The sequence below is a fragment of the Ochotona curzoniae genome, unplaced genomic scaffold, assembly GCF_017591425.1.
Source record: "Ochotona curzoniae isolate NIBS_2020 unplaced genomic scaffold, NIBS_Ocur_1.0 scaffold_3208, whole genome shotgun sequence".
In the NCBI taxonomy this organism is placed as follows: Eukaryota; Metazoa; Chordata; class Mammalia; order Lagomorpha; family Ochotonidae; genus Ochotona; species Ochotona curzoniae.
The window spans coordinates 32,180,127-32,192,181 of NW_024467106.1; the positions used below are offsets into that span (position 1 = coordinate 32,180,127).

General features: G+C 50.1%; 1 protein-coding gene across 1 annotated transcript; it reads left to right on the top strand.

Moving 5' to 3' along the window:
- Positions 1 to 8,942: 8,942 nt before the first annotated feature.
- On the top strand, positions 8,943 to 10,798 carry LOC121144750. The gene is made up of 3 exons (XM_040963235.1): positions 8,943 to 9,050; positions 9,360 to 9,419; positions 9,577 to 10,798. The coding sequence occupies exons 1-3, from the start codon at positions 9,004 to 9,006 to the stop codon at positions 9,731 to 9,733; spliced, it is 264 nt and encodes an 87-aa protein (XP_040819169.1). The 5' UTR covers positions 8,943 to 9,003; the 3' UTR covers positions 9,734 to 10,798.
- The last annotated feature ends 1,257 nt before the right edge of the window (positions 10,799 to 12,055 follow it).

The following is a 12,055-nucleotide window of genomic DNA, read 5'->3' on the forward strand; positions in this document are numbered from 1 at the left end:
TATGGGTGCCGGTTCTAATCCTGGCAGCTCTACTTCCCAACTAGCTCCCTGCTTGCGGCCTGGGAAAGCAATTGAGGACGGCCCAAAGCTTTGGGACCCTGCACCTATGTGGGAGACCCGGAAGAAGTTCCTGGATCCTGGCTTTGGATCGGCATAGCATCGGCCATTGCGCTCACTTGGGGAATGAATCATCAGACAGAAGATCTTCCTCTCTGTCTCTCCTCCTCTCTGTATATCTGACTTTCCAACAAATAAATAAATCTTAAAAAAAAAAGAAAGAAAAGAAATGGGGCACCCCCACCACAGAATAAACGTTAAAGCCATTGGGAGGTTTAAAGAAAAAAAAGAAAAAGAAAAAATAGGTTAAGAAGGCACTTGTGTATCAGGGTACATACTGAGTTCATCAGAGAGGGTGGCTTGGGAAGGGGTTAAAATGCTGGTTTAGAGGTCCATGTCCAGAGCTGACACTGTGGAGCATAAGATTAAGCTGCCCCGTGCAACATCAGCATCTTATATGAGCACTGGTTCAAGACCCAGCTGCTCTACTTCCAATCCAGCTCTGTGAATGCACCTGGGGAAACAGCAGAAGATCCAAGTATCGGGCCTCTGCTATACACGAAGAGATTTGGATGGAGGTCTAGGCTCCTAGCTTCTGCCCAATCCAGATATATCACTTGTGGCGCTTGGGGAGTAAATAAACAAATAAAAATGCCTTCTCTCTCTCTCTCTCTCTCTCTCTCTCTTTCCTCTCTCTCACTCTCTGATTTTGAAATAAATAAAATAGACACTTGGGCCTGGCACGATGTCGTAGCAGTTAAGGTCCTTGTCTTGAACGCACCAGGATCCCATATGGCCGCCAGTTCTAATCCCGGCAGTTCCACTTCCCATCCAGCTCCCTGCCTGTGGCCTGGGAAAGCAGTCGAGGATGGCCCAGAGCACTGGGACACTGCACCCGTGTGGGAGACCCGGAAAGAAGTTCCTGGATCCTGGATGCTGGCTCCTGGCTTCGGATTGGCACAGCACCAGCCGTTGTGGTCACTTGGGTAGTGAATCATCAGACTGAAGATCTTCTTCTCTGTCTTTCCTCCTCTCTGTACATCTGCCTGTCCAATGAAAATAAATAAATCTTTTTTTAAAAAATGAAATAGATACTAAAAAAATACTCAGGTCCCATAATGGTGTACTTGGGTTTGATGTCTTCCTCCAATTCATGCAGATCGTGGAAGACATGGTTCAAATGACTGAGTTCCTATTACCCATATAGGAGGGTTGGGATTCAGATCAAATTCTCAGTTCCTGGCTTTGGCTTTGGCTTTGGCCCAGTCCTGGCTATCATAGGCACTTGGGGAATGATCTAGTGGATAAGAACTCGCTTTCAAATTGATTAATTAATTTAAAAATGAGGATGGCCATGAGCAGGCATTTAGTGGTTAAAACATCCACATCTCGTATCAGAGTACCTGGGTTTAATATCCGTGGAAGGCTCCTAATTCCAGCTTTCTGACAAAGCAGATTCTAGGAGGCAGCAATGATGGCTCAAGTAGTCAGTCCCTGCCACCACTGGAGACCCAGATTGAGTTCCAGGCTTCTGACTTCATCAGGCATTTAGGAGTTATCGCATTGAGGAGTGAATCAGCGAACAGAAGATCTTTCTGTATCTCCTTCTCTGTGTGTATCTGCCTGTCCAATAAAAATAAATAAATCTTTACAAAGAAAAAGAAATCTTCTCCTATTGTCTCTTAGGTCAAGTCTCTGGAAATTCTTCAGCTAGCTTTTGGGCAACCTAGTATTTCCCCTCTCAAAAGTTAACTGGAATATGTTTGGAATGTGACATCTGGAGATAAGGGAGAACTGGCTGGAGAGACCAGTTCTCTCCCAATATTCCCCTAGAAACAGGATGTCTTTGGATGACATCACATCACCCTGGAGCATAAAGCCAGAACACACTACCTTCGGGAGTGCGTCAGCTGCTGTATAAGCAGAGAGGGACAGACAAGATTTTATCTGTCCTTGGCAAACTTCCTGAGCTGGGGAAACCGTTCTCACTGAATCCTAGGCATCTGCTGCCCTGACGTGTGGCCCTGCTTTGTAACAGTTCTGCTTCCTGTAACTTGGGGCTTGGGGCGGGGAGATGTACTGTCCCTCTGGACTTAGGACAAATTGGTAACCCATGTGCGGCACACACATGACACTCCAAAGGTGTCCTTCCTCGCTAGTTTCCCTGTCTGAGAGCTGACTAATCCTCTCCTCAGAAATCCCACTCAGGTTCCAGAAGGGATGTTCTAAGCCAGGGGTTCCCCTCCAGCTACTCTTCGGATCCAGTCTTGGGCAACAGCAAACAGAAAATGGATCCAAGCAGTAAGACGGACAATACTGGCTGGGCCAGGAGTACAAGGTTCCAGAGTCCAGGGGTGTGATAGAGGGGTAGATCTTCCCTTTGTGGGTTTGATTGTTGTTTTTCTTTTTAAGATAATCTTACATTTTTATTTTGTTATATTAATTTTTATTTGAAAAGCATAATTTTTACAGAGAGAGGAAAGAGCAAAGTGGGTCTTCCATCTACCGGTTCACTCCCCCAAATGGTGGCAATGGCCAGAATTAAGCTGATCCAAAGCTGGGAGCCCAGACCTCTGGTTTCCCACTTGGGTTCAGGGTCCATAGTCTTGAGCCATCCTCTGTTGATTTCCTAAGACTTCAGCAAAGAGTTGGATCAGAAGTGGAGTGGCTAAGATACAAACCAGCACCCACAAGAGATGTTGGCACTAGCGAGTAGAGGATTAGCCTATATGCCACCATGCCAACACCTTCCCTCTAGCTTTGTCCAGGAAAAAAGTAGGTCTCAAGTGGTGGATGTGTAGACACTGTGATAGGCCTAAGGATATCTAGATAATCTGGGAGGAGACCATCTCCAGCCTTACCCTGCTCCTGTGATTGTCTGCAGAGAATCTGGGGTGTTGATGTTGTTTCACCTTTCCCACTGCTACCCTATCCCTAGTGTCTTAAGACCACAGAGATTTGGGGATGGAGAGAAACCTAGAAGGAGGAGACGACTCCTTACTGTGATCTCCAATCCGGCGTCCAATCCAAACTCTGCTCTTCAGCCTTGAGATCAATGGCTCACAAGGCTCACAAGGGTGGTTGCCTTGTGAACCATCCCCATGAATACACTGCAGTCCCCTCTCCTTAGCCCCACTGCTGGTGGCTGAGATTCTCACAGGTGAGGTTCAACAGTGAGAAGTGGGTGCAGGCAGTCTGCTGAGGAGAGTTACTAAGTGTAAAAAAAAAGATGGCATTGTGTAAGCGGTAGGTTACTATGAAGTACCAGCTGGGAATCCCAAGTGCTCCACCTCTGATCCAGTTCCCTGCTAATACACCTAGGAAAAAAGTGAGAACATGGACCCAAGTACTTGGACCCCTGCCATCCATATTGCAATAGCCAGACAGAACCCCTGACTTGGCTTCAGCCTGACCCAGCCCTGGCCATTGCAGCCATTTGGGGAGTGAGCCAATAAATGCAAGGTCTCTGTCTCTGTCTTACAAACAAATAAATAAACCATACACACACACATAAACTGCATTCATTAAGAAACTGAAGAATACATATAGAGAGGGAGGCAGAAGGAATATCTTTCTGTCTCTTTTCTCCATAAATCTGATCTGCCTTTCCAATTAAAAAAAAAAAATTTAAAGGTATAGCCCCCAGAACAACTAACTATAAGTTGAGAAAGTTTGGATAACGTGAAGTGAATCATAAACTTCAGTAAAATGCCATGCTTACATTCTTAAAAAATTTTTATTTATTTATTTGACAGAGTTACAGAGACAGAGACCTTCTGTTTGCCGGTTTGCTCAGTTGGACCAGGCAAACCAGCAAACAGAAGGTCTCCCACATGGGTAGCAAGGGCCCAAATACTTGGACCATCTTTTGTTGCCTTCCCAGCCCCATTAGCAGGAAACTGGATTTGAAATGGAGCATCCTGGACTCAAACTGGTGCTCTCACACATGATACCGGTGTCTCAGGTGATACTTAATCTGCTAAACAACAATGCTGCCACTCTTAACAATTTTTAATAAACACTATGTCTCATAAACAGCCAAATGAAGAGACCTGTAATAAGTTTGGAAAAGTCTCAAATTCAGAACTTCTGTTCTCTCTCCCTCGCTGGGGAGCCAGATTATGTCACCTTCTCAGCTCATCAATGTGTTTATCAACCAGGAGTTTCTATGAGCTTTGATCTCTAAGGTTTTTATTGAAATTTCATTATCTAGCCATGACTAAATTGTTGACCACATTTGAATATAATCTCCAGCCCCTCTAAGTCCTAACCTTCTAAATACATGGGTGGCATTTAGGTAACCAGCTCCCATCCTGAGTCATATCTCTCAGACTAAACCAAGATTAGATCCAAGGAACTCGACAACATTCCCATTAGTGATGCTCCATGACCTATAATGGTGCTGTATTTGGATAAATCCATCGTAAACTGAAAATACTTAACCTATCAAACATTATGGCTTATCTGCAAGTACACTGTAGAGCATCAATTGTTCATCCTCATGAGACTACCAGACTGATAGCTGGGAAAACATACTTCTAACTTGAAGTATGGTTTCCACTGAACCTGTGATTTTTTTTAAAGATTGTTTGATTGACTGGCTTGAAAGGCAAGTTACAGAGAGACCTTCCATCTGCTGGTTCACTCCCTAAATGGCCACAAAAGCCAGGGCTAAACAAGGTTGAAGCCAGGAGCCTGAACTTCATCTAGGTCTCCCACATGGGTGGCAAAAACACATTTAAGTCATCTTCCACTTCCTGCCCAGGTGTATTAACAGGGAACTGGATTGGAAGTAGAATAGCAAAGGCTTAAATCAGTGCTCATATGGAATGTTACAACTTAGGTGGTAGCTTAACCTACTGTGCCACATGTATTGCTTTCACATCATCATAAAGTCAACTTTGAGTCATTGTGAATGAGATGCCCTCAAAGGTCAGGAACCACCTATACTTGGAAATTTCCAAACATTTAAAAAGGCTTTTTCAGAAACCAACAACAACAAAAAGTTGAATTCTTTATTATACACCAGAAGGGATGGAAAATACCCAAATGTCTATTATATATCAGAAGGGAGGAAATTGTTAACACACAGAAAATGGGAGACAGGCACAGAGTCATACACACACATTCACAGGACTCCCACCACCACTGCCAAATTTTACAAGGACCACCACCCCCACAGAAAAGCTCCAACTCACTCTTCCCCATTCACCTCACACAGGCTCCCTCTTTCACACACACATCTCATGCAGGTCTCCTGAACACCCACATACACCTGCTGTTCCCAGGAATTCTGCCCCTTTGTTCATCTCTGTCTGACCTCTGTGCTACCCCTTTCCCCACCTGTCCCCTTTTTAGTGCACTGATTCAGTTGCTGAGAGAGGTAGATAAAAGCAGTTTAATGGTAAGGAAACCAGCACATAGGTCTCAGGAAGTAACTGGGAAGTGAACACTCGAGTGTGAATGTGTACCTGACACTGTCCATGTGCCCAGCGGCTGTGCCCCTGTAGAGACTGTAAGCCCCTGTGTGCTGTCAGTGCACCTGCAGATTGTGTGCATCCCCAGGCAGTCTGTGCACGTGTGCCTGGGTACCGTTCACAGCCCCAAGTCCTGTGTGAATGTCCTGAGTATCTGGGTGTGCAGATGAGCCTGGGCCCCAGGTATTCCTCTAGGACAGTGCTTGACTGGGCCAGAGCCTTTGGCTGCTCTAATTTTTTCTTTCCTTTTTTTTTTTTTTTAAGATTTATTTATTTTTATTGGGAAGTCAGGTTTATAGAGAGGAGAGACAGAGAAAGATATTCCATCCACTGCTTCACTCCTCAAGTGGCTGCAATGGCTGGAGCTGAGACCATCTGAAGCTAGGAGCCAGAAACTTCTTCAGGTCTCTGATGCAGGTGCAGGATCCCAAGACTTTGGCCCATCCTTGACTGCTTTCCTAGGCCAGAAGCAGGCAGCTGGAAGGGAAATAGAGCATCTAGGACATGAACCAGCACCCATATGGATTTCAGCACATGCAAGGTGAGGGTTTAGCCATTAGGCTATTGCACTGGGCCCCTGGTTGCTCTGTCTACAGTCTGGCCTGGCTTTCCAGGGGAAGACGGTGTGTGTGTGTGACAGAACAACACTACAGCTAAGGCCTTGGACACAAACAGCCTGAATCCCACTCAAGGCTGTGGCCTTTCCTCCCATCCCCATCATCTGGTCCCCCAGCTCTGAGAGACGTCAACTACTCTGAGGATTATTGCTTTCCTGAGGAAATGTCTGGTGCCTTTTGCTATCTCCTCCTCAGACAGTTGCAGGGCTTTTTTTTTTTTTTAAGATTTATTTATTGGAAAGTCAGAAATACAGAGAGGAGGAGAGACAGAGAGGAAGATCTTCTGTCCAATGATTCACTCCCCAAGTAAGCGCAATGGCCGATGCTATGCCGATCCGAAGCCAGGATCCAGGAACTTCTTCCAGATCTCCCACATGGGTGCAGGGTCCCAAAGCTTTGGGCCGTCCTCAACTGCTTTCCCAGGCCACAAGCAGGGAGCTGAATGGGAAGTGGAGCTGCCAGGATTAGAACCGGCACCCATATGGGATCCTGGCGCGTTCAAGCGAGGACTTTAGCTGTTAGGCCATGCTATCGGGCCCAGTTGCAGGGCTCTTAATCCTCCAGGTGGGCGGTGGGGAATGTCTAGGTTCCTCCCTTCCCCAATCACTTCCCCCGCCATCCAGGCTTATAACCCTCATGCTTGCCCAGCCATAACAAGTTACCACACATTACCTTTTTTTTTTTTTTTTTACGATCTATTTTATTCTTATTAGAAAGAGAGATTCACAGAGAGAAGGAGAGACAAGGATCTCTCATCTATTGGTTCACTCCCCAAGTGGCCACAACGGCCAGAGCTTAGCCAAACCACAGCCAGGAGCCAGGACCTTCTTCCAGGTCTCCCACGTGGATGCAGAATCCCAAGGCTTTGGATCATCCTCAACTGTTTTCCCAGGCCACAAAGTAGGGAGCTAGATAGGAAGTGTAGCAGCCAGTACACAAACTAGCACCCATATGGGATGCTGGTGCTTGTGAGGGGATTAGCCAATTGAGCCATCGCACTGTCTTCCGCCACACACACACATATAACTTCCCACTTGGCCTGCGAGGGAGTTGGGTTCTAGAGCTCCCTTCTCTCCAACTCCAGATTCACCCCCACAAAAGCCTAAAGACCCTGTGCGCCCCCTAGACTAGCCCTTAAAAAAACTGCAAAAATCCAAAGTCTGAAGAGGATCTCCACCAAGGCAGGCCTGCCTGGGCCTTTCCAACCCTGCTTCTAACCCTCAGTTCAGACCAATAATCCAATCCAGGGTCCGGCCTTTCTGTCCTCCCCCAGGGCAAGCACCAGAGCTGAGCCAGAGGGAGCCATGTGTGAGTGAAGGATGTGAATCACCCAGCCCTCAGGCACTGAGGACCAGCAGGGAGGAGCAGGTTCCCAGTTCCTCTGTGCCTAGAGCCATCCAGGACAGTTCCTGAAGTGTCCACGTGAGTGTGAGCCAGAGAATGAGTGTGGTGATGGCACGGCTGGTCCTTACCAAGAATGCAATGCTTCCAACACCACCACTTGGCACTTACAGATCTGTCAGCTGCCTGTCGGTGGCTCAAGCAGAGGAAGACTGACAAGAGAGGGAGAAAGAGTGGGCTGGGGGAGAAGGGAGGGACAGCTATCCCTCACATTCCAACATGAGGAAACTCAGCTCATTCATTTCTGGTTACTCCTCAGCAGTCAGCCCAGCTACATGGGTTTTTTCCTCCCATCCCAGACCAACTCGGGCTCAGCACTGAGCCTTGCCTGGGATGGCAGATCTGGGCAGCCATTTCCCACCTCCCACCCCAGTCCATGTCTCCTTGTTAACACTCCTGCAGCTCCTTCCTCTACCCCAAGCAGCCTGCAGACATTCGACTATGCGGTGGTTCTCTGCTGACAAACACCATCTCTGACCCACATACTGAGTTCTCCAGGGGTGGGCACTATGCCTGCCTGTTGCTACACACTCATGCCCAGCTCAGTACCCTGGCTAGCAGACACGTAAACACTTGTTGACTACACGTAGAAAATTACAGAAAGACGGAGGTCAGCTCCAAACTGGAATGGTTATGGCCCTCTGGCCACTCAGTGACTTGGCCAAGGTCTCTCGGCCAACTTCCACAGCCTGGCCTGCTCCATGACTGGGTTCTCTCTGGAATTCTGTGCCGCCTCAGGCCAAGCCTCTGCAAGGGGAGTGAGGCAGGCAAGAACAGCAGCTGGCAGGGCACAGAAGGCAGGAAGGGGCAGGCAAGGATGGGGACTGGGAAAACGCCCCTGGACAAGCCGCCAGGGCTGCAGCCGCGGCCTCGCGCCGGGGAGCTCCAAGGCTGACCCCAGGCCAATGCCCCACGCTGGACCGAGCCCGCCGCTGCCCCTTGGGCGCCGACAGGACAGGTTTGCTCCGCCCCTTCCGGTGATAAGCACATCCCATCCCTAGTGCGCGCCGGGGTCCCTGTGACGCACTGGTAACGGTCCGTTTCCGGGGTGGAGCCAGGGAGGGTGGGAGTTTAGGCTACTCCGACCCCCTCAGCCCCCCTCCAGGTGACCCCAGCCCCTGAAAATCCTCACCCGGGGCCCCAGATTTCCCAGACCCATGACTGCCAAACTTGTCGCCCGGACCTACTAAAATCCCTCAGGGCCCGGAGACGAACAACCTCCTAACTCCTTAACTTCCAATGCTTCCCCCTTATACCCCGTCGAATGTTCCATCTTCCCCTTGTCCGACTGTGGTAACTGAGCAGGCTTCCCGGGGTGGGGCTCCTGCCTCAGGTTACCTGAGAGCTAGTCAGAACTCGTCCTGAAAATGACGGAAAAGGGGGCCTGGGGTTGTGGGGGTGCTCCTTGATCCAATGATGCCGCTCCCCAGGAGACGTTCGGAGCCCAGGACATGTCGGGATTGAGGAGATACGAGGTGGCGCTGGAGGCGGAAGAGGAGTGAGTGGAGGCGGGGCTCTGCGGAGGAGGCAGCAAGAGGCTGCGGGGGAGGGGGCGGGGCGGGGAGAGGGGCGGGGCCTAGCTACCAGGGGCGGGACCTTGCCTGAGGGGTGGGACCGAGCCGCCGGGGGAGGGGCCTTGCCCGAGGGGCGTGACCGAGCCGCTGGGGGCGGGGCCGAGCCGCCGGGGGAGGGACCTTGCCTGAGGGGCGTGATCAAGCCGCCGAGGGCGGGGCCGAGCCTTGCCCGAGGGGCGGGGCCTTCGGGGTCAGCCCCGCCCGTCCGGCCCTGCTTGGTCCTTTCTCTGCAGGATCTACTGGGGCTGTTTCTACTTTTTCCCTTGGCTGCGAATGTGGCGGAGAGAACGAAGGTGAGAGGAGTCCGGGGGGCTGCGGACCCCTCCGCAGGTGTGGCCCAGGCTCAAGTCTCAAAGGAAGGATCGTTGGGGTTGGAGAGGGGGAGGGCGGGAGGCTGGAATCTGGGAGCCCTCGCCTGCCTCATGCCCGCTGTCGGGGTCGCCTCCACAGCTCTGCTCACCCCCGGGAACAGAAACTGGAGCCTCTACGGGGCCTGATGAGTTGTCTGTCGAGTGGCCTGGGTCCTGCTCCCTCGCGTTCCGGTCGTGGCCTCCATTGCCGCACCCCTGCCGCCGCTCCCCAACCAGCAGGTGCATTAAAGATTTAAAGCGAAGCCCACCGTGCTGCCCTCCTGACTCTGCCGTTGGGGCTGTCCGTGTTCCTTATTCCCGAGGCCTCCCTCGCCGATAGGTCTCCTTCCATGGCAGAGCTCAGGGCCCCTGGTGAGGGTCAGGCCTGTTGTTACTGTCAGCTCCTCCTCACCAAAAAAAAACCAACCAACCAACCAAACAAGTGAAACAAAACAACCACCGTCTGTTGCTGCGACATGCCCGTGTGGAAAGAGCCAAGGCAGCCCTAGTCCAGTCTTCCTCTCAGCCTTATCCCCCCCAACGACTGTAACCACTCAGGTGTCTTCCTGGCCAGGACTTGGCCATGTGTCTGAAGAAGCTATTGAGAAATGGACCTAAAACATTTCAAACCAGAACTGTAGGAAAGTAGGTTTGGGGATGGGGAGGAGCTGGAGATTCCTAGAAGCTGCCTCCCTCAGCCAGCCACCAGGGGAGATCGCTGCTTCAGTTAATTCTCCAACTCCTGTCTCCTCCTGTTTGATCTTCAGTTTAGAGATCCTTGGCATACATCCACTTGGAGGTTCTTCCTGCTTCTAGTTCCCAGTCTGTCCTCTGCGGTTAATTAGGAACTAACCCTGCCACCAGAGGACTAAGAGAGAAAATGCCCAGTTTCTGACCAGGCCCAGTCCTAACTTTTTTGCTGTCCCCTGCATGCCTCTACCCCACCCCCAACCCCACGCCTTCCTGCAGCAGGCTGGTCTGGGAAGAGACTCAGCCCTTATTTTTTGGAGAAGCCAAAGGAAAGAGACACACACGTGGAAGAATTGATTTCTCACCAAGTGTGTGGGAGGCACCTGGCTTGGCCTGATGGAAGTCTACGGGGACAACCTGGGGGATTGCCTCCAGATTTCCTTGCTTCTCTACCCAGGCTATGGGGCATAAGTCAATATTTGAGAGTGAGAGAAGGAGGCCCAAAGGCCTCTGGTAATAGAAGTTCAATATGAATGACCTCAAGCAAAGCTGCTAGTGGAGTTCTGTATCCCGTGACATCTTTTATTATAATTTATTGTAATTTTTCTGAATAAATATGTATTGCGTGGGAAAAAAAATAAGATGAGTGACTTTCCTGGTTGTGATCACCTTCAAAAATGTGCCTCAACTCTTGAGCCATTATCTAAAAATCCTTCCATTGGGAAGCTCCAGTCCAGCCCCCAGGGCCCCTGACCTCACCAGATCATTGTCAGGGGACAGATTCCAAAAGGAGAGGCCATCAGGCCAGGAACAAGAAGTCCAGGTCTTGAGCCCAGAGGGGGACTAGTCCTTCTCCTGGGAGCCCAAGTCCCATGTGATTTTTTAAATCAACCCCATAATAGGAAGGACTACCCAGAGAAGGGGTGAGTCCTATCCCAAAAGAAGACCTGCCCCCTCAAAGGCAGAAGGCACCCTACAACAGCCACAGGAGGGCTGCATCACTAGGTGATGGCTCAGTTAATGTCTCAGGGCACAGCAGGCCATAAGGGTTGAAATCCCCAGGCCAAGAGTAGAACATTCTTCAAGGATCCAGGGGTAGTAAACTCAATTTTAAGCCCCCACCCTAAGCATGTCCCAGCTTCCTAGCAAGGACTAGATTCTGGAGGGTAGTATTTTTACATGGGCCGGGAGGGGAGTGGGAAGAAGGGAGTGGGGCTGTGAAAGATAACATGCAAAAGGCATAGGAGATTGGAGACTTGAGTGTTACTCAACTCTGGTGGAGAGCAGGGATGTTCCTCCAGGCCCACCATGGAGAACAGGCTGGAATTGGAGAACAAAATAGAGGTCACTGAATTCTGCAGTCTGAAACTTCAACAAGCCAGGAGCTGAGTCTAGAAACTCCAGGTAGCTGCTGACAAAAACCCCATTCACAGAACAGGACTAGGCAACAATAGATATCTTGGACTTTTTACCTGTTTTATTCTTTTCTTTTTTGGAAAGGCATAATGAACAAGAAGGAAGATCCTCCATGGACTGGTTCACTCCCCAAAGTGAAACCAGGAGCCAAAACTCCACCCAGGTCTCGCAGGTGTAATCACTTGGGCCATTCTCTACTACCCTCCCAGGCACATATCAGCAGGAAGGTAGATTGGAAATGGTGCAGCCAGGACTCAAGCTGGTGCTCCAATATGGGATGCTAGGGACACAAATGGCAGCTCAACCCTCTGCACACAGCAGCGGCCTCATTCACCAGTTTGGACAGCAACAACCTGACACCTAAGAACTTTGATCTTCCCATCCACCTCACCTTCGCACCTCCACCCCAGCCCAGTCTCATCTTCCTTGGGAAAGAAGCCCCCTCAGCATCCCCAAAGCTTCCTCAACATTCC